This window comes from Branchiostoma floridae, chromosome 16, assembly GCF_000003815.2.
Source record: "Branchiostoma floridae strain S238N-H82 chromosome 16, Bfl_VNyyK, whole genome shotgun sequence".
NCBI lineage: Eukaryota > Metazoa > Chordata > Leptocardii > Amphioxiformes > Branchiostomatidae > Branchiostoma > Branchiostoma floridae.
The window spans coordinates 7,816,336-7,843,214 of NC_049994.1; the positions used below are offsets into that span (position 1 = coordinate 7,816,336).

A 26,879-nucleotide genomic window follows, 5' to 3' on the forward strand; every position below is an offset into this window, starting at 1 on the left:
TCTTCTGAAAGAATAAAGCTGACCCAAGCTACCTGTATATCAAAAGGCATCTAAAAATGCTCATGGCACCATTTTCGGTAAGTGTATGTTACCTAACGGCATAATATAGTGACATAACGTCCTCGCACAGGTGCACATACACGTATGTAAACACACACAGTCCCGCCATGTGACCCTGTCTCACTGCCTCCCACCATGACATGTCTATAAAAACCTCCCGGCCAGTAGGGCATTAAATCACCGCTAATCATTAACTACATTGTAAATGTTCTAACAAAAGTACAAATACCGTCCGAGGCACATGAACCAATACAACTAGTTAAAACTCTTTACACTTGCGTTCATGAATATAGACATAGGTCCCCCTTCGGGACATAGGTTCTTTCATTCATCATAAAAAAATTTAGCATACGTTGTAAAAAAAAAAGTTTTCATCCTATAGAGGAATAGGGAGGGTTTGGTTTATTACCGAGAATCTTCAGGAAATGATATCTGGTATCTCATCCACTCTGAAACATCAAGAAATGTTTCAGTCAACTCATCATGTAAGCTCATCTGTGTTGGTAGTAGTCATGGTACTCTGCTAAACTTTCTTTCAACACCAAGGTGTACACTGGTCAAATTTTCAATGACCACTGTCGCCTTTTTCAGGACCAACAATGACTATATTCCTTGAACACAGACGCCTTAGTTCGCTGTCGTCGGAATTCTCTCATATCCACATATATTGAATCACCGGGCCATACCGCTTCATTAGACAAACTTCCTGGCACGTTTGGCCAATTGCTGACGTCACGAATCCGCAAGATCACGTGTTGATAAGATCACGTGTCTGTAACTCTCGCGAGTTTACGTTCTAAAGTGATTGGTCATTCTTGATCCTGAAGAAGGCGACAATGATTATGAAAATTTGATCCGTGTACACCTAAAGTTGTGTTGGAAGAAAGTTTAGCAATGTACAATGTTTTAGTCTTGTAAAAATGATACATCTCTACAAGACAGTATTTCGAGCGATGTGGACAAGTTAATGTTTGAGGCATATGCCTGCAATACATCAACACCGGGGTGCCACTTTTAGATTGGCTTTTAGGATATTTTACGCTCGTGAAAACTGATATATCCTTACAATAAACTTTTTACGAGAGACATCTTAACATTTCAGGCCTGCACTACATCAAGACTAAGATGTCACTTTAAGATGGGGTTTTAAAATACTTCTTGATGGTTATGGCATTGCGCCAACTTGAAACTTACACAGGCCATGGCTACCTATCATTAGAATAAAACAATGTACGAAACAGTTGTATGCAAGAGTGCTTTCATAGTGCAATAGAAGAAAGTTGACATTCCATGTGACACTTGTTATATAATCGCATTTGTTTTTTTTTTTTTGGGGGGGGGGGGGGGGGGGGTAGCAAAGTTTCTTTACTATTTCACAGTAGCCAAACCCAAAGCAACCGCAGTATCTGCCCGGCTATGTAGCTTGTACTCCTCAGTACAAACTTGAAGTGTTACGCCAATAGGCGGTTTACCGGGTATGCAATACAAACAAACAAATGGGATCCCCTGTTTAAGTAGAAACACACCTCAAGCACGATAAAGAACCCACCACACTTATCGAAAAGAGTAGGGGACCTTTCCGGTGTAAGTGCAGCGAATAAATGATACCCAGATCAGATGTCCAGATGAATATTGTACTCTTTCAATTCAAACCTAGTGTGTTTCGCCATGAGGAGGTTTACCAGATATGCATTTCAAGAATTCAAAGAAACAAACAAAATATTGCTTTGTCGCCTATAAACGCCCCTCTTGATAAGCCATTGCATTATGACAACAGTAATCCCCAAGTCGATCCTACGGTAGCATAAGATAGTATCAAAAGCTGACAGAGGAGTTAAGCCGGCCTAGGAGTGTGTTTGGCTACCGGGCAGCTACATGGCAAATGGACACCTCTTGGCTGACTACACTCCTTGCGGCCAGTTTGGTACTATCTTATGCCATCGTAGGATCTGCTTGAAGATTATGAAAACAAGACGAGTGATTCGGCAACATCTCCCCCTAACAGTAGCACCGTACGTACGTACCAGGCTGTACCTGGTAGTGGCGGCTCGCTGTCACCTTCCATCAACTCAGGACAACAAAATTGTGATTAATAGCATCGTCCGGTCACGAACAAGGCTTGCGTCCAAGAATATGTTGGAACTAAGCAATAGTGACTTGCAAAATGTCACTGATAAAAAGTCTACTATCGACGCTACAATTTCTTGATTGTAGGTATGTCGGTATACTTGGCATGCAAATTATTTAATTTCTCACAGATAAAGAAAGTAATAGCCATTAGCCACTATCATTTCTCGTTGTGTATCTATTGTTCTACCTAGCCATATATGATGATCTTCGCTTGCGAAGCCCAGCCAAGATTTGGTGTTTACCTATTCAAATTCAAAAGTATTCTTCGTACAAAAAAGGTCTGTAGTAGATTGTACCGAAAACAACGAATGTAGATACTTCCTCTGTACCAAAATCTGATTATTTTGCAATTGAGTAGAAAATATGTTGTTCCAGGTAATTTAATCTTCGGGAAAAGTAGCTTTTGACCAGGGATTTTTTTATTGTGAAAAAGCTTCCTTGATTTTACTGAGTGAAGTCAAGTCAAAGTTTATTGTACAATGATTGTATGTGGTACAATGCAGGCTGGTACAATGTAAGGCAAAGTAACCACCTCCTCTGTTAACCAATCACAGCTTGGCACCTTGGCTTTTAATTTATCCCAGTTCGGGGGGAGGTGTCGGGCGCGCGCGTGCGTGATAACAAGAGCAAATACTCCGCCTACTTTTCCCCCTCTTAGCGACACAGTGGCTAGCCTCGAGCACGGAGGTCCTACCTTGTCTTCCACATTCCCTAACATACGTTAGCTCCTCAGCATCAAATTCCAAGGGATAGCGACGGATTTTTGACGGGGAAGCATGGCTCTCAAGGCCCGTATACCCCCGCTGCTAGTGCTGCTGTTGTGTCTCGTGGCTTCGGCCGCAAGCCCGAGATCCAAAAGGGCCGTCACGTCGGAGCAGTAAGTTTTCCCTCTCTCTGCACCTTTGTACGTAGTTACCTTAGGTAAACTACCCACCGCTGGTATGGCGAGCACTTTAAACAGAGAGCTAACGAGATAAACCATTTATTCTAGGCATTGTAGCATCCTTTAATCTTGTCTACTGTACCCACATAACAGTCTGAATGTCCCTATAAACAATGTGTAAACGCAACAGAGAGAGTGAGATAGATTGTCATCGAGCTATCACATCTGTAATGTACAGCGAACACTCCCGTTTCTACGCGATACCGAAGTATGTGAACAATCTTATCTGCTGAACTTTGTATGATTCAGAGTTTGAGCAGAAGAGAGATATTTCAACATCCGGTTTGCATGGATTTTACCACGTTCTGAATTTACGTTTTACATCAAAGTTTATAGAGGTAAATACTGGATTAGAATCGTACAAAACGATTTCTTTAGCCTTCAGGTAGTCGTGAAGAAAGAAACTCGTAAAATAGTTTATGGAAACGTTCAAAGATAACGAAAAACCGATGTGCTAGGCTAAGTGAGAAATGGCAACATTTTTCTTCTGTGGATATGTTTAGGCAAGGAGCTTTTATCAGATAAAAGCTCCTTGGTTTAGGTGTAGGAATCCCGGTGAATCTACCACAAGCTTGCCCCATACGGTGCACTGGGAGTTATACAATCCAGCAAGGGACCATCCGTTATTGAGAATAAGAGAACACGTGGAAAACCGGGAGTAACCGGCCCAACTTGTCAACAATGTTATCATCACTTGGTGGCAAAAGTTAACAAGATAAATTTTGATATCAGGAATTAACGTCAGGACCTAATAAACTATTGAAGTCGTTGCCAGCGGAACAGTTTGATAGTGTTGCTATCATGTGGGTTAAATAGACGTTACAGAGTATACAAACTATGGAACCTTATGTCCTTGTGTTGAATAACTACGTTTGTGGTGTGTGTACCTGTTGCGGATGTAGGCAACGCCCCTGTTAAAATAGCCTGGATTCCATACCCCAACCTCAAGATATATCTTTCCTGCACGATAGATACTCGAGATCGGGCTGGGGTTTGGTAACCAGGCTACTGTTAAAAGTTAACCAAACCTGTTCTGTATGTTACCACTAAACTCCTTAGAGCACGTGACTACTTGTGCGAAGTTGGACTAACAAGTTGACGAAAATAGCCCTTTGTTAAAATGATTTTCAAGCTCGTCTAGATGAGTAAGATTTTGTCAAAGTTTAATTTTGTAGGCTATGAGAAAAAATTGGAACTAGTTCACGTTAGATTTTGGGTCCTCTGGCGGCTTTCCGCGATACTGCATTTGAACTTCATGCTTCGAGTTCTCGTCTGTAAACCAAGTTATATTTCAAAAGTTCCAAGTCTGTCAGACCAATGTAACGTCCTTGGTCAGACCAAATTTTGAGCTCCACCCTGGCGGTGAGAAACGGCTGGTCCCTAAGACGCTGCGGTGAAGGAGCCATCAGAAGCTGGTACGAGCGGTCCCCAAGGAGGGGGAGGTCAGGGCCTGGGACGGTATCCCCTGTAGGGAACAACTACAACCATCACAACATGTACAACGTCTAGTGTTACCCTCTTTTCGTAACGCACGAAAACTCAAACAGCGGGAAAATAAACTCGGAATATACAACTGGAGAAATCTCACCTCTAGTAGTTTAGGGCCTACTTCACATTTTTACCGTCTGTTTGCAAAGTGGGTAGAAAATTTATGGAGGAAAATGGCGGATACCCGCCTTGTTCTAATTATCACACCGCGTTAGTGCAACACGTTCGCATATCCATGTTTGCAAACGAAAACAAAAGCTAAGAAAAAAGAAACAACTTAAAGAACGCCCACTTTTATCCTTTTGTCTTCGTCCATTTTTGCTAAATGGTGTCAGCGTGTGAAACAATTACAACTGCCGAGAAAAGACTCCCTACCAAGAAAATAAGCAAACACACACAATGCGGCGTCTAGGAAAATGACAACAGCATTTCTAAGAAGTTGAATAACTTAGCGCGTGGTCATGAACTTAGCCTGGATGCCAGACTTGTTTCCAGGGCCCGCACAGGTCAGCTCCTCGGCTTTAGGGCCAACATGCCCCCAAGGAAATTACTTCAGACACCCCTGAGGTAGACCCAGCACGATATACAGATCTTGGAAGCCATATAAATCGTTTCTTGACCACACATGTCAAGAGCAAGCTGGGTTCTCAAATTCGAACTGTCGGGAGACCGTTTACAGATCTAAACTTCCAGACATTAATCATTTATAAGATTATAATCATTTATCAGATTATCTAGAAAGATAGGAATACGACAGACAATATACTTGATTGGATTTAGATACGTCAAACATTGTGTATTTAAATCCTATTTATATTCAAAGTTTTACGAAATCTTGTGGCTAGATTTTGAAAGAGTGTCAACCGTGTTTGTTTTTGATGGTCCGATAAACTTAACGTGTGGGCTGTGTTAGTTTTACTGTCGGACTAAATTCACCCGCGCGGACGCTGACCCCCGATTGAGACTCTATCGTCAGCCGTCTTTATGAAAGATTCAAACAGAAATTTTCCGTGTTTTAATTACCGGACCAAAACAATATGAAATGTTCAGATAGCTGAATATGGAGTTTTCATTCTTGTTATGTCATTTTTAATTTTTGGAGATCTTGTTAAGTCATTTATAATTTTTAATTACTAAACACTATAACAGTACGTCTGTCCCTATTTGAAATGTAGACTGCGAAACATACACAAACATTAAACGCTATTAGCTACTTGCGCTAGTGGCAAAAGTCACATTTATTTTGATATTTCCCAGATATTTAAAATCTTGTACAATATGATTATCGTTGTACTTAGAGTTTTGGCAACAACAATCAAAAAAATGAGAACAATTTTTATTTTCAGGCCTAAGATGGTGACCGATCAGGGTCACTTGATTTTCCAAACGGGAAACAACTACAACATCACGTTCAAGTCCGGACCGGGGGCATGGGTCAACTTCCAGGACCCGCAGGACCCCAACGCTGTAGTGGACTCGTCCAGTCTCATCAACATGGTAGGGCGATTTCAGATTGTTACTAGATAAATGTTCATAGGTGTGAACGAACGAATGAATAAATGAATGAATGAATGAGGGAGGGAATGAAGCAATTTCTATATTAGTGTCTGCCGTTAATTGAAAAACAAATATCGGAAATGTCATATAATGTCAAAGTCGGTTACAAAATGAAAGAAATAAAAGACAAAGAACAAAAATGAAGAATCTATTGTATAATCAGTCTGTTCAGTAGGAAAATGGCCAAAAGGTTGCTTTCATTATGAATATTCTTATTTGCACGTTTGCATCAGTTTTGAGGTTCCAAGAGGATGTCATCCATACAATCGAATCACCATGTTCATACATTTGTATTTAAAAATGATCTTAGTTTACAACGTAAATCATTAGACTAAAATAAAATCGGCAAAGAATGCCTTCTACATGTACAACAGAGAAACATTACCTTGCAAAATGTAGCAACAGTTTTTTTTTTATCACGGACTAGACCCTTAGCTTACGAACGATTTCAATCTTATGGTTAAAGGTGTATTTATGTAATACAGTATATGATATCCAATAAACGTTGCATAAGTGCCTGGAAACCTCTAGAACTAGAAGACAAGGTTCGTCGACCGCAGATAGTACAACAAATGAAAGACACACAGTTTCAGAGACATCCACTGTCACAGCTTGTACCGAACCACAGATGGTTGAAATTTCTGCACAGCCCCAGGCAGAGATGAGATGATTACTTGTCCCAGCGGGAAAGAAACAAGAAACTTCGGGTTTCTGAATCATTCTGGCAAAAACACATTCTGGCGTGGTAGATCTTATATAACCACGACGTTCCTACCGTCAGGAAGCGAGGCTTCCGTTGTTTTGGTGAAGGAGTAGTCCCACAAGAGGATGTGGTGGTTTTAAAATCTCCCGGTATTTCTTGGAACTCTAAAACTAAAAGTTTGATACCAAGGTAGCTTCGTTTGCGAAGGAAAATATAATTTGTAGTGGGGAGGGGTGGGAAGGCATGATGAATGAAAATTGTAGAGTAGAGTAGATAGAGAAGAGTAAAGTACTACTAAGAGACTACTAGTATAGTGCAGTGTAGCAGAGTGCTATAGACGGTAGAGTGCAATAGTGTAGTGTAGCGTAGGTATAGTAGAGTAAAATAGAGTAGGGCAGAGTTCAATAGAGTAGAGTAGACAGATCTAGACAGAATAGAGTAGACAGAGTAGAGTAGAGTAGAGTAGAGTAGAGTAGAGTAGAGTAGAGTAGAGTAGACAGTAGAGTAGAGAAGAGTAGAGTAGAGTAGAGTAGAGTAGAGTAGAGTAGAGTAGAGTAGAGCAGAGCAGAATAAAGTAGAGTAGAGAAGAGATCAAGAGTAGAAATTCCATACCAGCATTTTAAAATTCCATACCAATAGAATTCGAATTTCTTGTTGTTGTGTACGCTGCTAAGTGGTTTGAAGAGTAGAGAGGCTTTGGTGAGGTTTTAGAGTAACTATAGTCGATAAAAAGTAATAAACATGTAACCACAGAGGGGGTATCAGGTTATCTCAGGGCATGTAAGCGTAAATGGGGAGTGTTGCGTATTTGACATTTTTAGAAATGGAGCTAGTATACAGAGCTAGTACCGCTATTTAGTTTTTCAGAGTTGAAGCACATGAATTCAAACATTGCAAACTAACGATAAATTATTCTTCTTTTTGCTCAATTATGTAAAGTTTGTAACGATTAGATTGTGCTATTGGTCCTTATAGGGTTGTGAATTGACCTTTAAAATACATTTTTTTGTATTAAGATTTTTGGTTTTGGTAAATATTGTTTTGCGAGTTATGATTTCCCAGGGCTTGGAGGCATATTGTAGCTTTGTAGAGTTGAACTTATGGGACCTGGCCGATCAAATAATATGCAAAAGTACACATGCCTGAAAAGACAGCAAAACATAATTTTCTATGCTTACAGCCATTTTTTTTAAATCTGGGTAATTACGAACTTTGCTGGGCGCTTTGTCAAAGTTTAGTTCACAAGGAGGTCACTGCTCTGTTGGAATCTCCATTTTGATGTTTACAAAGTAGAATATAGGGGCCATACTACAAGTTTATGTTTACTGTACGGCCAATGCCACGAAGAGACAGGTACCACATGTGACGCAGCGAGTTGTTTTTGAAGGAACAAGTCTTTCCTCGCTAGCGGTACGGAGGGACGTAACCTTGACCAACCCGGGCCCCAGCGTCAAGCCTCGCATTGCCACGTAACACTACACCAGTCATCATTGATACATACCAGATGTGGATATGCTAAGGTGACGGCAGTATTCCCAGGGAAAATTCATTCGCGTCGGCGAGGGGGGTTGCCTTGAGGCCATTTTCGCCAGCTTTACGTAAAAATCCTCTTGTGTTTTGATAGCCTGGATGTCAGACTATTTCCAGGGGCCGCACAATTACAAGTCAGCAAACTCTTTGGCGCCACGGCTAACATGCCCCCAAGGAAATTCTACAACAGGTTGTCGAGTTTAACCCTGACATTACAGGAATACAGCGTTGTTCAGAATCTAACTAGGGGTAAAATTTCTTTGTCTGTTTGGGTTTTGAAAACAGTCTAGTTTTTTTTGGAGAATTTGAAAGCGATTCAAGAAACATAAAAGAAGCTAGAACTAGAAGAAGAACAAATGAATTAACAGGTACTACTGGAGTTCCAAACTCTCTACGCTCACGCTTACGCATCAAATAGCTGAAATAAACGTTTAATTAAAATGTCTGTGAAAAACTAACACAGTTTTCAGACAAGCACCTCCCCCAAAATATAACCATACGTTTCGCGCACACTTTTCGAACTGCTTGGAGAGGATTTATTTATGTTGGTGTATCGGACTGTGTATCCAATGGCTGTATTATTAAGTAGTTCCTCGTACAATGTACTGCCTTATATCCTAAACTAGTGCAACAAATTTCTATGCCCGCTTCACCTCGTTTTGGCGGGAAACACTCATGCACAACCCACGTTATACAAACAAAAGTCGTCTGCAAAGAAAGGCTCGGCCGGTTAACGTCGCTATTCATGACGCAAGCCTTTTATTCCTCGGTAAATATACAAATTAGAAACCCATCTATTAGCTCCCAAGCTGAATGGCTGTTCAGTATACAGTTCTTCTAAAGGATTAGTACACGTGTTTCTGTTTGCTGGTCTCGTTAGATGTGGTATATTCTATAATTGGAAAGCAAAACAAGAAAACACGGCGTGCTAGATTAATTGTATAAGACTATAGGTAGTACACAAACATTAATTATTTCCCTTGTCGACAAGCATGATTGACAAACGTCAACAAATGCCTAGTGTGTACCAAATTGTTCCACTAAATGATTGCGTAAATTTATTTTTTTGCTTCAGTTTTCTTATTTCATTGAATGGATGAATAGAGTACCTTTTTCAAATTTGCAAAAGGCACAAGATTGGTGACACCCAAGGATTCTAACACGGGACGTTTTGGGTCCTAGGCCGACCCTAGGCCGTTTAATATGCCACGCGACGCCACTTTTGTCTAATTTTGCCTAAATGAGCTAAGTAGAGGGCACAACAAATCATGTTTAAAATCATGTTGACACGAGTATAGGTTCAGCTTCTCGCTTCTTGGTAGTGGTGAAAAAGGCTGCAATTCCTACTAATGTCTTGCATGCAGCAACTACTTGAAATTTTTTGCCGTTAGTCCCTGATAATGATTGGATTACATTCCAGGAATCGTTGGCTATGTTTTCCAATTTCCCTTCGTTACCGGTGTTAGTTCGTTATACACAATACAGCGTTCTGTAGTGTAGGTAAATCTATCTCAGTTGTTTCTCAAGCCTGGTAACCATTAGCCTCGATACCAGACCCTAGCCCGACCTCAAAAATATCTATCGTATTTGATATTTTGGAGATCGGGTTGGGGTCTGGTATCCAGGCTAGGTAAGGTTCTATTCTAACGGACCGGCTGAGGGATGTTTAAATTTACACCAACCTAGTCATACTTTCTGGAGTACTTTCTGACATCCTATCTTTCCAGTTTGCCTTTCTTAATATTACTAGTAGTTTGTGTGCGATGTATTTGGTACCGATCCCGTAAAACTTTCCCCGGCTTGCGGTAATGAACTAGGCGGGCGGACAACACTCATAGCACCGCAGAGATACGTTAGGAGCTCACGATGATATGGTTACCAGACGTTTGTTTCTCACAGTGTTTGCTTAATCGCGCGGTCTCTCAAATAGGTGAAAAGGCGTGAAGAACCGATTCACACAGTGGGTGCAAGTGGGTCGGTACACCCTATGAGGTCCTGATGAGGCGGAGATTCTCGGAGAAAATCAAATAAGAGCGAGCAGCGGTAGATCATTTTAGCACAGTCTTGAGTTACCTTAGAAAAATCTCATGCTACTAAACGCCGCCTCTTGAGGGTTATGCAAACAAATCATATCTTGTTTTTCGCTGATACGACGTCTTACGTATAACTTCTTAAGAAGTTATATAACTTTTAAGAAGTTATACGTAAGACGTCGTATCAGCAAGTAGGTTGATAAACCTCATTGGTATCAGCTACTTGCTTACTTTAGACATATGATTAGCTCTGAAAACTTAATGTTTTCTCAAGGATTGTTTTAGGAGTTTTTGTCGGTCAGGTTTTCTTTTTTAAATTTTTGTCCCCTTTCCTTCATGTCCGACGAACCCCGGCTTGTATAGTAGCTAGGAGGCTCCTTTATCATATTCAGGTAGCAGTTTATTTTTCAAGATAACATGTCTTTAAAAAGTATATTTATCGCAGATCAAGATAAACTTTAACAATTTCCTGCTCTCATATTCGAGTACAGGATGAAAAAATCATAAATCTTTCAAAAGGTTTGAACATTTTCCAAATTCGGAGTTGAAGTGTTTTCGAACTTTTGAAGTTTCCCATACTTGCCATACTTTAATTACTTATCATACGTCACATGAGATAGTACAAAGGTACACCACAACGTTCAAACCCCAAGTCCCAGCCTCTTTGCGTGTAGATATAGCATTTACCGACAGACTCCTCAAAAGTCCATGGAAAATATGTAACGCTAGGTCATCTTTAGCCATGAGGTAACCTAAAATCGTTGTTTAAAAAAAACTGAGAATCTAGACATTTCAGGTCAACGACGTGAGTTTCCAAAAGCAACATTTTTAGAACATTAAAATGTGAAACTACCTAACATCGATCCCAAAACTATTTTTAAATACAACGGATATAAGTTACCCAGGTCCCTACGGATAAAGGTGAACTAACGTTACAAATAGAGACAGGTAACCCGCCAGAGGGGTCAACCGGCCAAGAAGTACAGTTGGCAACATCTCAGTCCTTCTTGGCCAGTGACATTTGGAGCCTGGTAGAGTCTAGTGTGATTACAAGTGGCCTCCACACAGCTACACAATGACAGATTTATTACATTGTGCTCTACTCTGTTAAGAGAGCATTAACGGCTATCAAAGGTCATAGAGCATTGACCAAACAAAACAAGCAACATCACCTTTCTATCAGAGGTGTTCAAGATCTATCAAAAGTTCACACCACAACATAATAAACGCACCAGACTCGCTTTTCCTGTCAATTATCTGAATTTCTTGTTGTGAGTTTTCCAAGACGTCGTTTACATCTTCCCCTCGACGTGTTTTGGTCGTGAATGGAGGGGTAGTCCGTGTATTGAGTGGGTCATAAATTAGTCCTGATCTGGGACAGAGTGGTTGTAAACGTGTTGAATCGAGTAGTGTGGAATTTTTACTGAGATGAGTAGATTATGTTGACAGATCTGTTCTATGATAAGCAGGTGGATTTTTAGACACCTCGTACCATGTCGTGACCGGTCTTGTCGTATAACGTCCTTGAGATAAGTTCCCACATTGCTCGTACGTACGTCAGTCCAAGGAGGTTATATCACATATATATTATATCTGATATAACCTCCTTGGTCAGTCGTATACGATCGTCTGTGTGTCATGTGAGTGACGTGCATATGTCGTACAAGATCTGTAGTCTTGTAGCGGAGAAGGTTGTCTTAGTATAGGTCCTTGTCAGTCTTTGATTCACACAAAGCCTGTTTGAAAAGTCCACGACAATAACGTCGTAGGATAGCCTACGATGATTGTGACTGCACTGAAACATAACTTAGCTTAAAATGCAGTCATATTTGTGTATTATATGATATCATTTAGTTTCTTTAAGACCAAGGGAGACCCCAGTGTCCGTGTTAACTGATACGCCTGATTTCGGTAGTTACATAAAACGTATCACGTAACAAGCAAACCCCGTAAGGTTATGAAACCAGTTGATTACATAAAACTCTCCAGGCCACAAATGCAATTGCTGTCCTTAATGATAGTAGCTACTTGTTTTAGATAACAGCCATGTAGACTTTAGACTTTATATGGATCCACAATTAGCTTGGAATTTATGTGCTGATGACAGCTTAGTTGATAGTGTTGAAGAGAAGAAAACCTGTCGTATTTCTTTCTTTGCAAATATTTAAAAAAAAAATACAGATGTGGCGACTTGTTATTTTCTTCGGTTTGAAAATCTCATTTTCTAAAATGTTTTTCTATTTCAGTTAGCTTTATTTCATTTGGTTTTATTCGGGTATTTTCTTCAATTATTTTATTTCAATTTGTTTGTTTTTTTCACATCGATTATACCTGTAATTGTATAAGACTAAGACTTAACTTTATGTTCCCAACACTACTGTAATTTTTTTTTGTTTTCAAAGTCTCATACATGGAATTTCGTGGTAGGGGAAGAGAGGACAGGTACAGTACAAAAACACTTAGCCTATCCAGTGTGTCCTGATTTCGTAGAAAATAGAACTACCGTGAACATTTCAAGATCCGCAGTATCTGATACGACATAACACTATACAACAGTTCAACTTGTAAGTTGTACTACTATTCATTTAACTCGTTTTGTCTAGAATCCAAACACAGCACTAGGCCGACATACAGTTTACGCCAAATTTCAGAATTATAACCAGTTACTCGAGTTACTGCTATTTGACGTATCGTATTACCTAAATTTATAACCTTCATCGACATGACTTGCAGTTTATTTCACGTCCTGTGATAAGAAATAAATACATAAATTTTACGGAGCACTTGATGTGCACATTTCTATATCTTATCAGCACAGTGTAAAGTATATATTTGAGTTTCAAGTTCATGGATTTTTGCTTAACCAGCATATATCATACATCATGGTCACCTCTCCATCCCAACCTTTGTACTCTGCCTGCCCTCCCGTGGAGTCGCCATTATCTGGAACATTATCGTGTCAATCATTACCAATTGACATGGCCGACCTCTGTGGCTGGCGTGAATCATCAATTTTCTTCATCGACGGTGAACTCTCTATAGCCTGGGTACCATCTGACTTCTACCGCGGCTCCTTACATTTGCTACCCTAAACATACTTATATTTTTAGGGTAGCAAGTGTAAGGAGCCCCGGTAGAAATCGAATGGTACCCAGACTAAACTCTCTACACTTCACTTTGTAAAGACTATTGATTGGAAAACAAGCAGGCTGTACATATAAGTATTTTGGTAGAAAAATTGTCATATGTTTTATTATATTCCTCAGTTTTGCAAATTTATTCATTTAATATTCATTCATCTCAAAACGGGTGGGTAGCCCCTACAACTTTTATTTTGAAAGTGATTTCCAAGAGGGCCACCATACATGTAAAACAGGACAAAAAGTGTCACATTCAGTCAAAGTTAAGATACCAGTAGATCACACGAAAACATGATTTTACAGTCGTAAACGTTCAAATTTCAAACCAAACGTCAAATGATGGAATGGAGGTCAGATGTCAAGGTTACGTGTTACAGTTATATAATGTCTTGGTCTATTAATGACACATAACGTTACATCGAGATATTATATAACCAATGTGGCATCTGCATGTACGATGTAGAGTTGGTCAGTAGATTCAATACGCGAAGGGCTTTGACTATCATATTTCAGTTTCCTCGCCGTTCTGTGCCAAACCTAGCTTGTTTACTACCCTCACCAGACAGCCCTTGACCCGTGCAGTTGTAGGGTTCTGGGTAGAAACTTTAGGGTAGCACTAATCTATCCCAGACAGCTCGGTGATTGGCAGTGTTTATCGCTAGCTGAGTCAGCTCGACTCGGGCCATTCACCTCAAGCTCATGTCACTCAAGCCTTGATGTCAGGCTGTTTCCAGAGCGCATACAGGCGAGGACATTTTACAACAGGCACCCAAGTATATATTAGAATAGCTTGGATGCCAGACTGTTTCCAGGGCATACACAGCCAAACTCGTCGGCTCTAGGGCCAACATCCCCCAAGGAAGTTCTACAGCAGGCCCCCGGCGTTTGACCATGATAAACTTGCACGATATCGGTCCAGCGTCTGATATCTAGGCTACTCCAAGCTAGGCGTGTTGTAAGATATCCTTGGGGCATATTGGCCCTTGAGCCGACGAGTTTGCTAGTGCAGGCCCTAGAAATAGACTGGCATCCAGGCCTTCTGTCACACACTCGTCCCTACCTGTTACACTTTGCTCCCAACCAGAGGTTGGCAGTTGCCAGGAATCCATCCGAATTTCGAGCTCAAGTTTACTTCTCTGATTGCATCCAAGCAGAATATGACTTTCCCAAGTCTGCTTTGTCAAAATTTTTAGTCGGCCGGCGCAGGCCAACTTTTTTTAGGACGAGTAGGCAACCTTGCCGACCATGTCCCAACCACAGATGACCTTGTATGTTCACGTACGACTACCTGCCAACGGTCAGTGGTCTGGAAAAGGTCGGAAGGCCATGGGTGGACGTGACATGTGGTTTCATCACATTGAAAACCTACCGAGCAGACAAGACATAAAAGATAAAAAACACAACTTGAAAAGGATCATGATTGTTATTTCCTGGATAGGTGGGTTCTGTAAAATTCTTACTGAAACAAATCTACCTTTCTTTCTTTTTCTGTACAGTACTGTGTGGTACAAGTTAGTTGGAGTGGGTCCATCCTCCACTGCGGAAGTTAAGGACAACATTTAGGTCACCAGATGTCAGTAAGGTTGGGGGGAGGTACAGTTTGGTACACTCTAAACTGACAACATTTGGATGTCGTCCAGGACCTCAGGTTTCAGGTGATAAGAATGTATATTTAGCGCCTTGAAGACAAATGAAGGCCGCTTCTAGGTTACGATTGGGACATCATCGTGAACTGAGGGACGAATATCTTCAATTGGTACTGATAGATGTAGGGCCAAAAATGAAAGGAAAACATGCTGATCGAAAATGAATTTTCACAGCTGTTTTGAATTCTTGCGGGTTACCCCTTTTCTCTAGTAATTGCCTATCCCCAGTACCCCAGTGTGGTCTCATTACCAAACATACTATTGTGGCCCTTCTTATGAAACAGATTCAATTTGTTACTCGTTCGTTGTGGTGCAGTCACAATTGTCGTATGCCGTCGTAGGATTTTTTGTTGTCGTGGAATTTCCAATTGAAGCAGGCGGTGAGAGAACCAATCTCTGACAAGGATACACTTTTTCGGACAACATTTTTGGTTATAAAAAACAAAACAGATGAATTCTGCACCACTTATACACGATTGTCAAGAATGTCGCACAACAAGAACATCGTACGACAATCGTACGACATACGTGATTGTATCTCAACGTACACCTTTGCATTAGCGTAGGATTTTAGTGCATATATTTTTTTCAAAACAATTCATTTGCTTTACAAGTTTGTTGTCACTGATTTCTGCACAAAACAAAGGGTATTTTTTGTGACATCAATTAAGTGATTTTTGGCACAGCTCTGTACAATAGGAGAACGCAGTTTGCAGTCTTCAAGATGGATTAAATCTTTATGTCTTATATACTGGCCTACTTGCATGTGTCAACGTCTAGTCAACACCTCTTAGGCACGAACGTGACGTAAGAGTAATGTGTCCCGTCTTGCGGTGCCTGTACTTATCACGTTCCTCTTACACAACAGAGTAGGTCATAGTTCAATTTGACAAAAACCCTGTCAGATTGTCATATATCCAGGCAGACCTTTTTAAGACCTAGCTCCCAACCACTCCCCAACCAAGGTCAATGCTGGGATGGCCAGAATTAGGGCTATGTACCTAAATACCCGTACCTGTACCTACCTAAAAGTTGTTTAGGTCCAGGTCTGGACCTAAACATCTGTATAGCAGTAACGTTACCTGTGCCTAAACAAACTAAATCACTTATTGACACCACTTTTTAAGACTGCTGGACAAGTCAATACCAAAACAACAATGAAAATGGTGATAATCTTGCAGTTGAAATTGTTTTGATATTTCAGGTACAGGTGCAGGTCCAGACCTGTACAAGTACCTGTGTACCTGTACTGTACCTGAAATCTGTTAAAGTACACAGGGCTACCAGGAATCTATCTCATAATAGTTTGTTTGCTCCTCTAGTCGTATCCAAGTGTGTTTCGCCAAAATGTTGTCACAGACAACTTCTAAAGACTGGTCGGCAACCTCAACGACCAACTCCCTACCACTGATGACCTTCAATTGCTAATTACTAATTACCAGCCATGTTCTGGAGAGGGTCATGCTGGGCTATGTCTATGTGTGAGAGATGCTTTACGCAACAGTAGATCGTAGACTAGTACATGTAGTTGACAGAAAACGGGTCAAGAGTGAATTATAAGGTGTTCAGGACAACTCCCCCTTTTTTTACCGCCACGGTACCTGTCTCCTATCGCCACCTTTCCACGCTGAATTGCACCTGTGTAGAGGAGGTTCAATATTGACCGAAGCTCTCCACACATTGCAACCATTGTCTGAAGTGTTTGTAGATGTCTCGGAGGGTTGGCTGAGTGATAGTGTTTTCTCTTTGGGTGAGAGGTTAGAAAACCACAATGTACCACAATGTACTGTTGTATTGTCCAAATATGTCTTAACTTTGCCGTAGGTTTGTCGTACAATTTTTCTGTTGTTAAATTTCCAACTTGTGTCACAATGGTGCAACAGTTGAGGATCTAAGACGGCAATTTTGGTAAAACGTCAGCTGGATTCAACACGACATATGCATGACCTTCCCAAGATTGACATCACATTTTGCGATCGTGGGATGATCTACACCAAACGTCCTCATAATTACTGTCCTTGCTTCAAAGATCTTTTTAAACTTAAAGATTTAAGAAATTACTTTGGTCATACAGTTAATGTCATCAGTTCTGGTCTGCTTTCAGATGTACCCTTGGTTTACTCTCAGTGCTTGTGTAATCACCTAATTGCAGTGAACCATGGTGTAAATATGCCTACCCATGCCACCTGCCATTTGTTCTGCTGATGACAGACATTTTTGAGACTTACTTAAAGTTACGAAAGGAACTTTTTGCTTGTGATCAATCTATCAGCCTGTCCTTTAGAGTGACCACATGTCCATAGTGGTCAAATTGGGCCAGTCCTTTGATTGACCACTATAGACCGGTTTGACATACATATGTATATGAAAATCAGGACCAAAGTCAAGATCGTGTGGCAGCACTTTGGACTCAGGTCCAAGAGGTCCTGAGTTTCAAACTTGCCATGTCACCAATCTTGTGCCCTTGGAAAAGGCACTCTACATGACTTTCCTCCCTTCACTCTGGTGAAAAATGACTACCTATAGCTTCGGTTAGGGCCATTCCGTAGTGTCGGATAACAATTTAATTGGAGATACGTCGATGTAGGTTAGACATCCAGGTAATAAGATACGCCAAATATAGTTACTCAAGCAACTGGATATGGTTTTGAAATGGTCAGACGTTTCGGATAGAATCCACTATCCTTCGTCAGTGACACTGAAGAGATCTGGAAGAAACAGGTCTTTTATACTCTAACTATGAATGAAGACAATTTCAGATGTCCAATAGGAAAGGTTGTAAGAATTTAATTGGAGGTCCTGTGTTTGAGAAGAGCCACGTTAAAGAACCCACTGCACTTATTGAAAAGAGTGAGTGGATCAAACCTTACAGTCTGGAATCTGGGTTGGCATCTTGCAAGGGTGATAGTCACCTGTTATGTCAATCCTTCCACAAATGTGGTAAAACTGAATAAATAAATAAAGACCTGTTCAAGGAACGCTGACCACCAATAGGAAATAACTGACGTGTGATAATCCCTAGCTTGACAAGTTGAGCAAAGGTTATTCAAAGGTATCAGACTGGAAATGTAAAACATAATCTGAAGATACCATCAGAGATCTACTCAGCAAGTCATAATGTACGAGTCATATGTTAGATGATTTGATTTAGAGTAAAAGTTTCATCATGCGTCAATGCCAAACTGTCATCATCTCTTATAATGTTATGCCAATGGATAATGATATCTTTTTTCTTTGCAACACAGACAATAACTTCCGAAAATAGTTTTATCAGGTTGGTAGAATATAGGATGAAGGAGAAATTCTTTGTATACAACCAGTGGGTACTTACATAGCTTACGTTTCGATGTCTCTCAGACACCTTCGTCAGAGCTTCTAACTGGAGTTGACTTAATACAATAGTGTAATATATAGTTCTTTGAAATACATGTATGAATGCATATTGTCTTTGTCTTGGCTAGTTTATAATTCTTCAATGTCAATGGAATGCAGACAGTTAAGAATAATGCATTTATCGTTCAATTTAAGTACAGTTTAGTCTATTCCCAAGGGAAAGAAAATGCATGTTTCTGTTACTGTTGATTCCATTGCCTCAGGAAAAATTGTTCAAAGGCGTTCAATTACAACGTCCACAAACATTCAGTATCAGATGTCCATGTTTCTGAAAGGTAAGCATTTCATTTAAAACGTAGTTACAATGGGTCAAGCCTGGAGGGTCATGAGTGAAATTGATTAGCCTCTAATCTAATTTCGTTTAGGGGGAGGGCCTGTGAAGCAGGTAAATTCCCTAGGGTTGACTGAGCTAAATGTTCACCTTTTTCATTTTATTCATTTTTAACGGGTTTGTTCAATGGAAGGCTATTTGACCAATTCTAGGCAATGAGCTAAGTTGATGGATGGTGGAAATTATTTTACTAGGAGTTCAATGTTTTGAAGGCTTGAAAATTGTGTACAGGAGGAAGCAGTTGTCATTGAGAGAGTTTCATACTAGGTTGTCAGTCCAATGAAAGAACCTGTTGCTGTAGAAGGACTTTGAAACTGGAAATTGAACAGTATATATATAAATGAAGTGAGCTAGAGGAATATCTGGTGTTATGCGAAAAAGCCCTCAATGGAGCGACAAGTAGTGTGATATAGTGGGAGAGATGGCCAGTTGACAGTCATGTCATAGCCAGATTAAATCTCGCTTATAGCAGCCCGCCAAACATCCGCAGGGGAGGGGCCAGTTACAGCCCTGGACAGCGGAGTTTGTGTTACACAGACTAGTCATGTCAGTGTGTGGTATAAACTGATCTGAACTAAAACAGAACAGAATAGACTGTTATGTGCTGTTATTATTGCCAGAAAACGTAACTTCGATATCTGCTGTCTGGAATAACCTACTGCCAGACACACGTACGGCTCCAAATCTGACCTGCTTTAACTCAGAGACTCATGAAGTAAAAGAAATGACCAAAATGAATGTACACATGAACTATGAACGCTGAGCTTTTCGCTCTTCTTATGTTTTTGTACCTTGCATATGTAGTGATACATGTTGATAATGTTAGATTTATTAGGACTCAATGTAATCTGTAACTTTTTAATCTGTCCCTTAAATCCCTCATGCCATGACCTCAATAAAAAGTGTCCTGCAGGCCGATTTGAGCTTCTCTTTAATAAATAAAGTTCCAAACAAACAGACAAACAAACCTAAAGTATCAGCTGACCACACCTTGGTTCTTCGACAGTTTAATGCAAAAGTTTACAAAATTGTTTCAATTGCAAACTTTCAACACTGCAAAAACTTTCTATGCTAATCTGTCTCAAAATGTAGGCCCCATAAAAATAGATGTACTTGCGGTATGCGCAAAGCTCAGTCACATGATCAGATCATTCTGCTTAGGTAACACTTGCACCTGCCTGTGTTAAGTAATTCCGTACCCGGTACCCACCCACCCCTTAAACACTGCATCTTCCGACAAAGATTGCATCACCTGCCAACTTACCCTCACGGTTGGTTTACTCTGTTATTTGTCTTCAACATTTGCCTAGTCATTCGTCAACAATGGGTTTATCAATGTGCACACATATGTCCTTCCTTATGGTTACCAGCGCTAATGTGTACATTCTGGATACAAAGTCCAGCTCCCATAGGATGATCCTTATCTAGTACTAGCTTGTACCTGTACTGTTAGTAGGGGTATTCAAGACTCCATGCTGATTGCATAATGGTTTTGCGTAAGGTCGTGTTGATTTGATAATATATAGATGACATCCATTTAGGCATCATTTCCAATCGCCCCAACCCCCAACCCCCAAAGTTTCAAACGAGTTTATACTGTAAATCATACAAAGCAGCTACAAAAGAAGCAAATTTACTGGGTAGATTGCAAACAGTCTAACAGGAAAACGGATACTAATGTTGTAGAATACCAATTTGAAAGTAGATTCAAAAGACAAAGAAGGTAAGCTAAGGAAGGACAAATGCAAAGTATCTACATTGTGTATTGCTCAGTACCATGTTTTGTGTTTCAGCCATTTGCTGAGCCTTCCTGACAACTAAGATTTCAAAATGACGGCAACTTTTTTTTTTTGCCAAACTTTTGTTCTACACACCCTTGCAATGGTTGCATCAGTCTTCAGGTTCTAACAGGATGTAGTCCAAAAATTATCATGCTCTAATGGGATTGTTAAGTATAAAGTGTACAAGAAACTAAAGGAAGTTTTGTGATGTACGTTGTACATGTACATATGTAACATGTATGCATTTACATGAAGTACTGCGTTAAACATTGCATCATAAAATGTTGAAACAATACATTTAGTGTATTTCTGCTAATGTTGTCTTCACCAGGGCTGTCTAACATTACAGGACCTGCCCCTCGGTCCTGGGATAGAAATTTATGACAGAAAGTCAAATCAAAGTAGTGTGGAAGTATCTACATTCTTGACCCCCCCCCCCCCCCCCCCCATTATAACAATAGCTTGACCAGTTAGTTTCAAGAATATACTAGTAGTAATTAGGTTGAATCTGTAAAACTTAGCAAATAAAAAACAAACTGACTTTATTTTGTTTCTTTGCAGGTCAGACAACACGATCAAGATATAGGAACAGTTCCAAGTGTAAGTACCAGTTAAATGTTTGTATTCCTGATGCAATGTCAATGTCAAAGTATTCCTATAATTCTTTACAATGTTTATATATCTAGGGACTGGAAAAAATGTGTCATTAATTAATTTATGTTAATATGATTATTATTTTTTCCTCCCGACTTAAAGTTCTTGTCATTTTTTCCCACAGGATATCTCGAACCAGCTGACCAATCTGGGAAATAGTGTAACTACGTTACGACAAGATGTCACAAACTTGCAACAAGTAAATGACCAATTTTATACTCTTTATTACACAAGGCATCATGGACATTTTGTAAAGGAGCATTATCATTGAAGGGAAAAAAATCTCTTGCCTAAGTATTTATTTCTTGCTACCTAACTTTATATGAGTAATAGAAATAGAAACATTATGGTGCCAAAAAGTATAATAGAAAGGGATACAATATACTGCCAGTTCACCTTTATCTGCAGGGTGACCTATTTCCGTTTTTAATGTTAGGGTATTTAGGGATATCAAGTGACAGACAATGGTTTCAAATTTCAGTACTTTCAAAATGCTACAGTTTAAAACCTCTTCGTCGACTTGATATCCCCAAATGCCTATGGTACTACATGCAGCTACATGTAACCTATTCTGTGAAAAGTAAAAAATCTAATTGTAACATGTATGATGATTAATTTTGTGTCTTTTTCATTTGTCTGCAGAATCAGGGTTCAACAGACGTAACTCAGCTGCAGTCAAGATTGACATCATTGGAACAGACAGTAAGTCATGGCAGTTTGTTTATTTGTTTGTTTGTTGTTATGTATAACTCAGGCAAATTGCCTCTAGGCAGCCACATCAAGGTTTACACAATACAAATGTTACAAGCTCAATAACACCAGTCTGTAAGGTTTGGTACACTCACACCATGAAGGATCCCTACTCTTTTCAATACAGTGTGATCGGTTCTTTATATCCCATCCAATAGGGGTATGATTTTATAATAAACTATTTTCTTATCTGCATTAATGTACACATGTGGTATGTCAAATACATTAAGATTATTACATGCAGATGGAATCATCTTAGAATAGATACTGTATCATATTTGAGTGACAAAAATTTAATTTCTTTTTCAGGTACAACAAATACAAGCGTCTGTGAATACTCTGACAACTGTAAGTATTATAGTATAATACATGTATGATGTAACGTTAGTAATTTCATATTGTCAGTTTGCAGACTGATGCATCTATGAGATTCATCAGATCTGATAGCATATCTTATTAGGCTTTATTACCTTTGCCCAGAAGGTTATGTTTTTGTTAGGGTTTGCTTGTTCGTGTTATAACGTTAGTAGCATTACAGTTTTAACTTATGGAGCTACTGTAACAGTGTTAGTGGATTGTTATGAAATTTGGTATAAAATTAGGGCTGACCCTACCAAAGAAATTATGACATTTTCCAAAAGTGATAATAGTCGATCAACATACATATTAAAGTAAAGTGATACATATAGAAATTCTTGTTCCTTTATCACATGGCATGTACACCTTTTTCCAGAAACTAACAGTGGACGAGTGTTTGAGTAACCCTTGTAGAAATGGAGGCACCTGTATGGACATGTACAACGGCTTCCTGTGCTCATGCCCAGAACAATGGCAGGTGAGATACATGTATTAAACAAAGCACATACTGCCAAGAATTATTATTGTCCTCAGGTATGGTGGGATAATCTTCTTAATTATGTTTGGAGTTATGTTAGGTCTAACAAGTAGATTGAGGTGTATATGCTGTCATGATAATGCCTAGTCATTTCCTATAACCACTGAATAAGTCCATCGGGTGAGCAAAGTGAACAAGGTGGATTAATAAGGTTGTTATCGGAAATGACCAGGTGCTATGACAGCATATGCACAGAGGAATAGGCGGGTTATCAGCAAAATTATCATATAGCGTATCAAAACTGATAGTAAATGTACTTTCGGCCAACTGAAAATATGAGAGCTGTTTTAAGTCTTTGAAATGTTAGTCAAACGGAATAACATCTGTCTGTTTTTTTTATTCAGGGATCCACTTGTGAAACTGACTTCAATGAATGTCAGTACTGGCAAGGCACATCGAAAGGCTGTCAAAATGGTGCAACCTGCACCAACACCCCTGGTGGATTTCAGTAAGTTTTCTTCTATTCCATCATTACCTTCTCATTACCCTTTAGTCAGTCGGTCTTTATTCCACTCTTGAAGTCTGAAGTACATGTAAAAAGTTGTCAGGCTGATATCAGGGGGATGCTTTTACCAGGTGTCACAAAGGCTGTGAGCACTGACATCTTAGGGTTGTTATGAATGATACCATCTTCTGATTCTTATAGGTGTACCTGTACTGCAGAGTGGGGCGGTGCATTGTGTAATGTCCGTGTTAACGACTGTAGCAGTGGGTCTTCCCAGGACATCTGTGGGCATGGCACATGTGTGGATATGGACAGGACACAACCTGGACAGGTATTGCACCATTCTGTTCTTCATTCAGTTCTCAATCCATCCATCCATCCATCCTTCCATTCCTCCATCCATCCATCCATCCATCCATCCATCCTTCATCCATCCATCCTTCCATTCCTCCATCCTACATCCATCCATTCCTCCATTCTTCCATCCATCCTTTTTTGCTAACTCCCTCCCTCCCTCCCTCCATCCATCCATGATGAGATGTCAAGCTCTCCATGAGTAAGTTCACAGTTCCAAGTGTGCATGTTCAAAGGTAACCTGTCTTAACCTTTCATATTACCCACAAGCCCATGGAACTATGAGGAATCACACTGCCCCTTTCCCCCCAGCTTGCCTATGACTGTATCTGCGATGATGGTTGGAAGAAGAGCGATGACCCCAACAGCCCAGCCTGTGTGATTGACATTGATGAGTGCACAGAGAACAATATTCCACCCTGCTCCCATGATCCTCCTGTCCAGTGCATCAACGTCCCTGGGACATATTATTGTGGACAGTGCCCTGCTGGTAAGTACTGTTAAGGTAGCAAAACACAGTTTTTTGCCGATGGGGATTTCTATAGTTAAGGACCGCTAGGTGACTGAGATCGACACCGGTAAAATTATAGTAGGGTACAGTTTCAAGCAAGACAAACTAATATGTTGAAGTTGAGGGTGTAATCGTATCATTTTTTAATCCTTACAGGGTACACTGGCAATGGGTATGCCTGTGCTGACTTGAACGAGTGCCTGACCAACAACGGTGGCTGCTCTCAGGCACCTCTGGTGCAGTGCCTGAACACCCCAGGGTCCTTCTTCTGTGGCAACTGTCCTGCAGGTAAAACATTTGCATGTTTTTGTATAATTTGAAAACAGAAATTTCTTCTGTTAGCTATATGACATTGTACCAAGTCTTCACTGTTCTCATTTGTAATTTTAACAACCCTTCAATAAGGTGGTATACAAATGTAGGCTATGATCTGTCATTGCTATGTTTTGTACTTACCAGCCATTAGCCAATCAGATGCTCTCCCTCCTGTTGATGGAGGGAAAGTTGACAGCCAATCACGTTGCTTCTTCACTGACATGATTGGTTAATTGATGGTGGCTGTGACACGATTGGTTCATTGGTGATGGATGCAAAGCAAAGGTAACAACACTGGCTTTTGCTTGATATGTACAACTTAGGGGCAGGGCATGAGAGGATAGATTCAGTTAATCTTTCCTATGTTCTCTCCATTTTAGGTTATACAGGAGACGGTAGAACCTGTACTAATGTTGACATCTGCAGTGTGAACAATGGTGGCTGTCACCCTCTGGCTACCTGCACATCCAACCCAGGTCTGTCATATTGATTTTATAGCATTTAAATCCGTTTCATTTGTTTTTTATTGTCCATTTGAGAATTGTATCAATAAGATTTCTGTATCATTATAGCATAAATGTAACTGGCTGTTGAAATAGATGGAATAGATGTGAGTAGTTTTAGTAGAAAATTGCACAATGCTACATACATACGTAAGATTCAATGTTTAGTGTTTAGACATCAAGCTTCACCTTGAGGTACATGTATAAGTAATTTAGCAATTTCTTTTAGCCACAGCTGTTAAGCCATTGTCACACAGCAAGAAATTAGCTTATCTGTGAGCTCAAAAGTCAATTTGGGGCAAAAAACAACTTGGGTTCTCTCAATCATTACTCAATTCTTAGGGGTAGCTGATGTTACAGGTGTGTATAATCATAGGTTTTCAGGCAACAAAATTGAAAATTTGCTCAATTCTCTGATGATTTTGAAATTCAGAAATCCTCTAGTGGAAAAAGAAATCAGGCCAAAGGTTCTTGACTGTGTGACGCTGACTTTATCTACCATTATTAGATATACCTTGTGGTACTAAGCAAGCCATTTCTTTTAGCCAGCGCTGGCAATGTCATGCGGCAGTGCCAATGTCCTACTGGGTTCATCGGCAGCGGGGTTGGTCCCCAGGGGTGCCGAGCACGCCCCAACCCCTGCAGGCCTAACCCCTGTCAGCACGGCAGGTGTCGGGTCAGGTCCAACAGGGTTTGTAACCACGCACCTTTGTGTTTCAGCCTTGCATGGACAGCAAACATCTAACGTTACTAACCTCAGGGGTGCCTAAGCTAAGCAGTTGCATAACTTTTATGAGATTTGTAACAATTTTATGAAACACACAAATCACTATGCGAAAATGTACAAAGCATATAACGCATGAATCTTATAGTTACAGGATACGAGACTTTTGCAAACTGGCAGCTGGCCGCTACGTTAGGAGAAGGCATACTTTTGAGCGCATACGTTTCCACCCATGATATTTCTATTTCAATCATTGAATATGGATGTACATTTGTATACCATCACAAAAACGTATTTCATGGCCTGTGAGATACTGTTCTGCTACATTTTGTTGCATCACGTTGCATTTTCCATCGCTGAAAATCTATACAAAAGGCCACCATCATGAAAAAATGGCTTTGTCTGTCACTTCGCCACTTGACCCCAGCAGTGGTTTGTCGGTTTTGCAAAAGGTTTGTGCATATCACATACAGGTTAGATTTATGCATTTTTTGATAAAATTCGTAAGATTTGTGCAAATGCTTAGGCACCACTGAACCTTGTCAGAGTTAATCTGAGAAGGAAATTTCTTACCTTTGGGGAAAGGCCTATATTTTATAACCCACTAAATAACCACCAATAACCTGCATGAGGTAACATTGCTAACCCTGCATGATGTTGTTTGTTTTTTGTACTAACCAGTCATCAGTAACACTTACCGGACGTGCACGTGTCCGCCTGGTTATGCTGGTAACGGAGAGGGATCCAACGGTTGTGTTGTGTCGGCCAATGCATGTGCTGCCAACCCGTGTGTTAACGGAGCTTGCGTGGTATGGACATTAAGACATGTTTTGACTTCTCACACATTTTTTTTTACAATGCCAAACAGTGGAGATATTTAAATGTTTTTTAGCTCCTAAAAAATTTCTTGAAAACTGTAATGCTAGTTTACCTTTATCTACAAGGTAACCTATATCCGTTGTTTTCAAACACTGTATGTAGGGATATCAAGTC

General features: G+C 40.1%; 1 protein-coding gene across 6 annotated transcripts in view; it reads left to right on the forward strand.

Moving 5' to 3' along the window:
- The first annotated feature begins 2,824 nt into the window (after positions 1–2,824).
- Positions 2,825–26,879, forward strand: part of LOC118403086 (cubilin-like) — a 73,122-nt gene continuing 49,067 nt past the window's right edge. For 3 of the 6 annotated variants that reach the window (XM_035801543.1, XM_035801542.1, XM_035801545.1), the window contains exons 1-13: positions 2,826–3,067; positions 5,968–6,118; positions 21,297–21,335; positions 21,514–21,588; positions 22,032–22,091; positions 22,449–22,487; positions 22,873–22,974; positions 23,379–23,482; positions 23,681–23,810; positions 24,146–24,323; positions 24,501–24,632; positions 25,040–25,135; positions 25,708–25,853. In XM_035801543.1, coding sequence (XP_035657436.1) covers positions 2,967–3,067; positions 5,968–6,118; positions 21,297–21,335; positions 21,514–21,588; positions 22,032–22,091; positions 22,449–22,487; positions 22,873–22,974; positions 23,379–23,482; positions 23,681–23,810; positions 24,146–24,323; positions 24,501–24,632; positions 25,040–25,135; positions 25,708–25,853 — 1,353 coding nt within the window. In that variant the 5' untranslated portion in view covers positions 2,826–2,966. Of the gene's footprint in view, positions 3,068–5,967; positions 6,119–21,296; positions 21,336–21,513; positions 21,589–22,031; positions 22,092–22,448; positions 22,488–22,872; positions 22,975–23,378; positions 23,483–23,680; positions 23,811–24,145; positions 24,324–24,500; positions 24,633–25,039; positions 25,136–25,707; positions 25,854–26,567; positions 26,696–26,879 lie in introns of those variants that run through there. The other 3 variants (XM_035801546.1, XM_035801544.1, XM_035801547.1) reach the window with 3 other exon arrangements.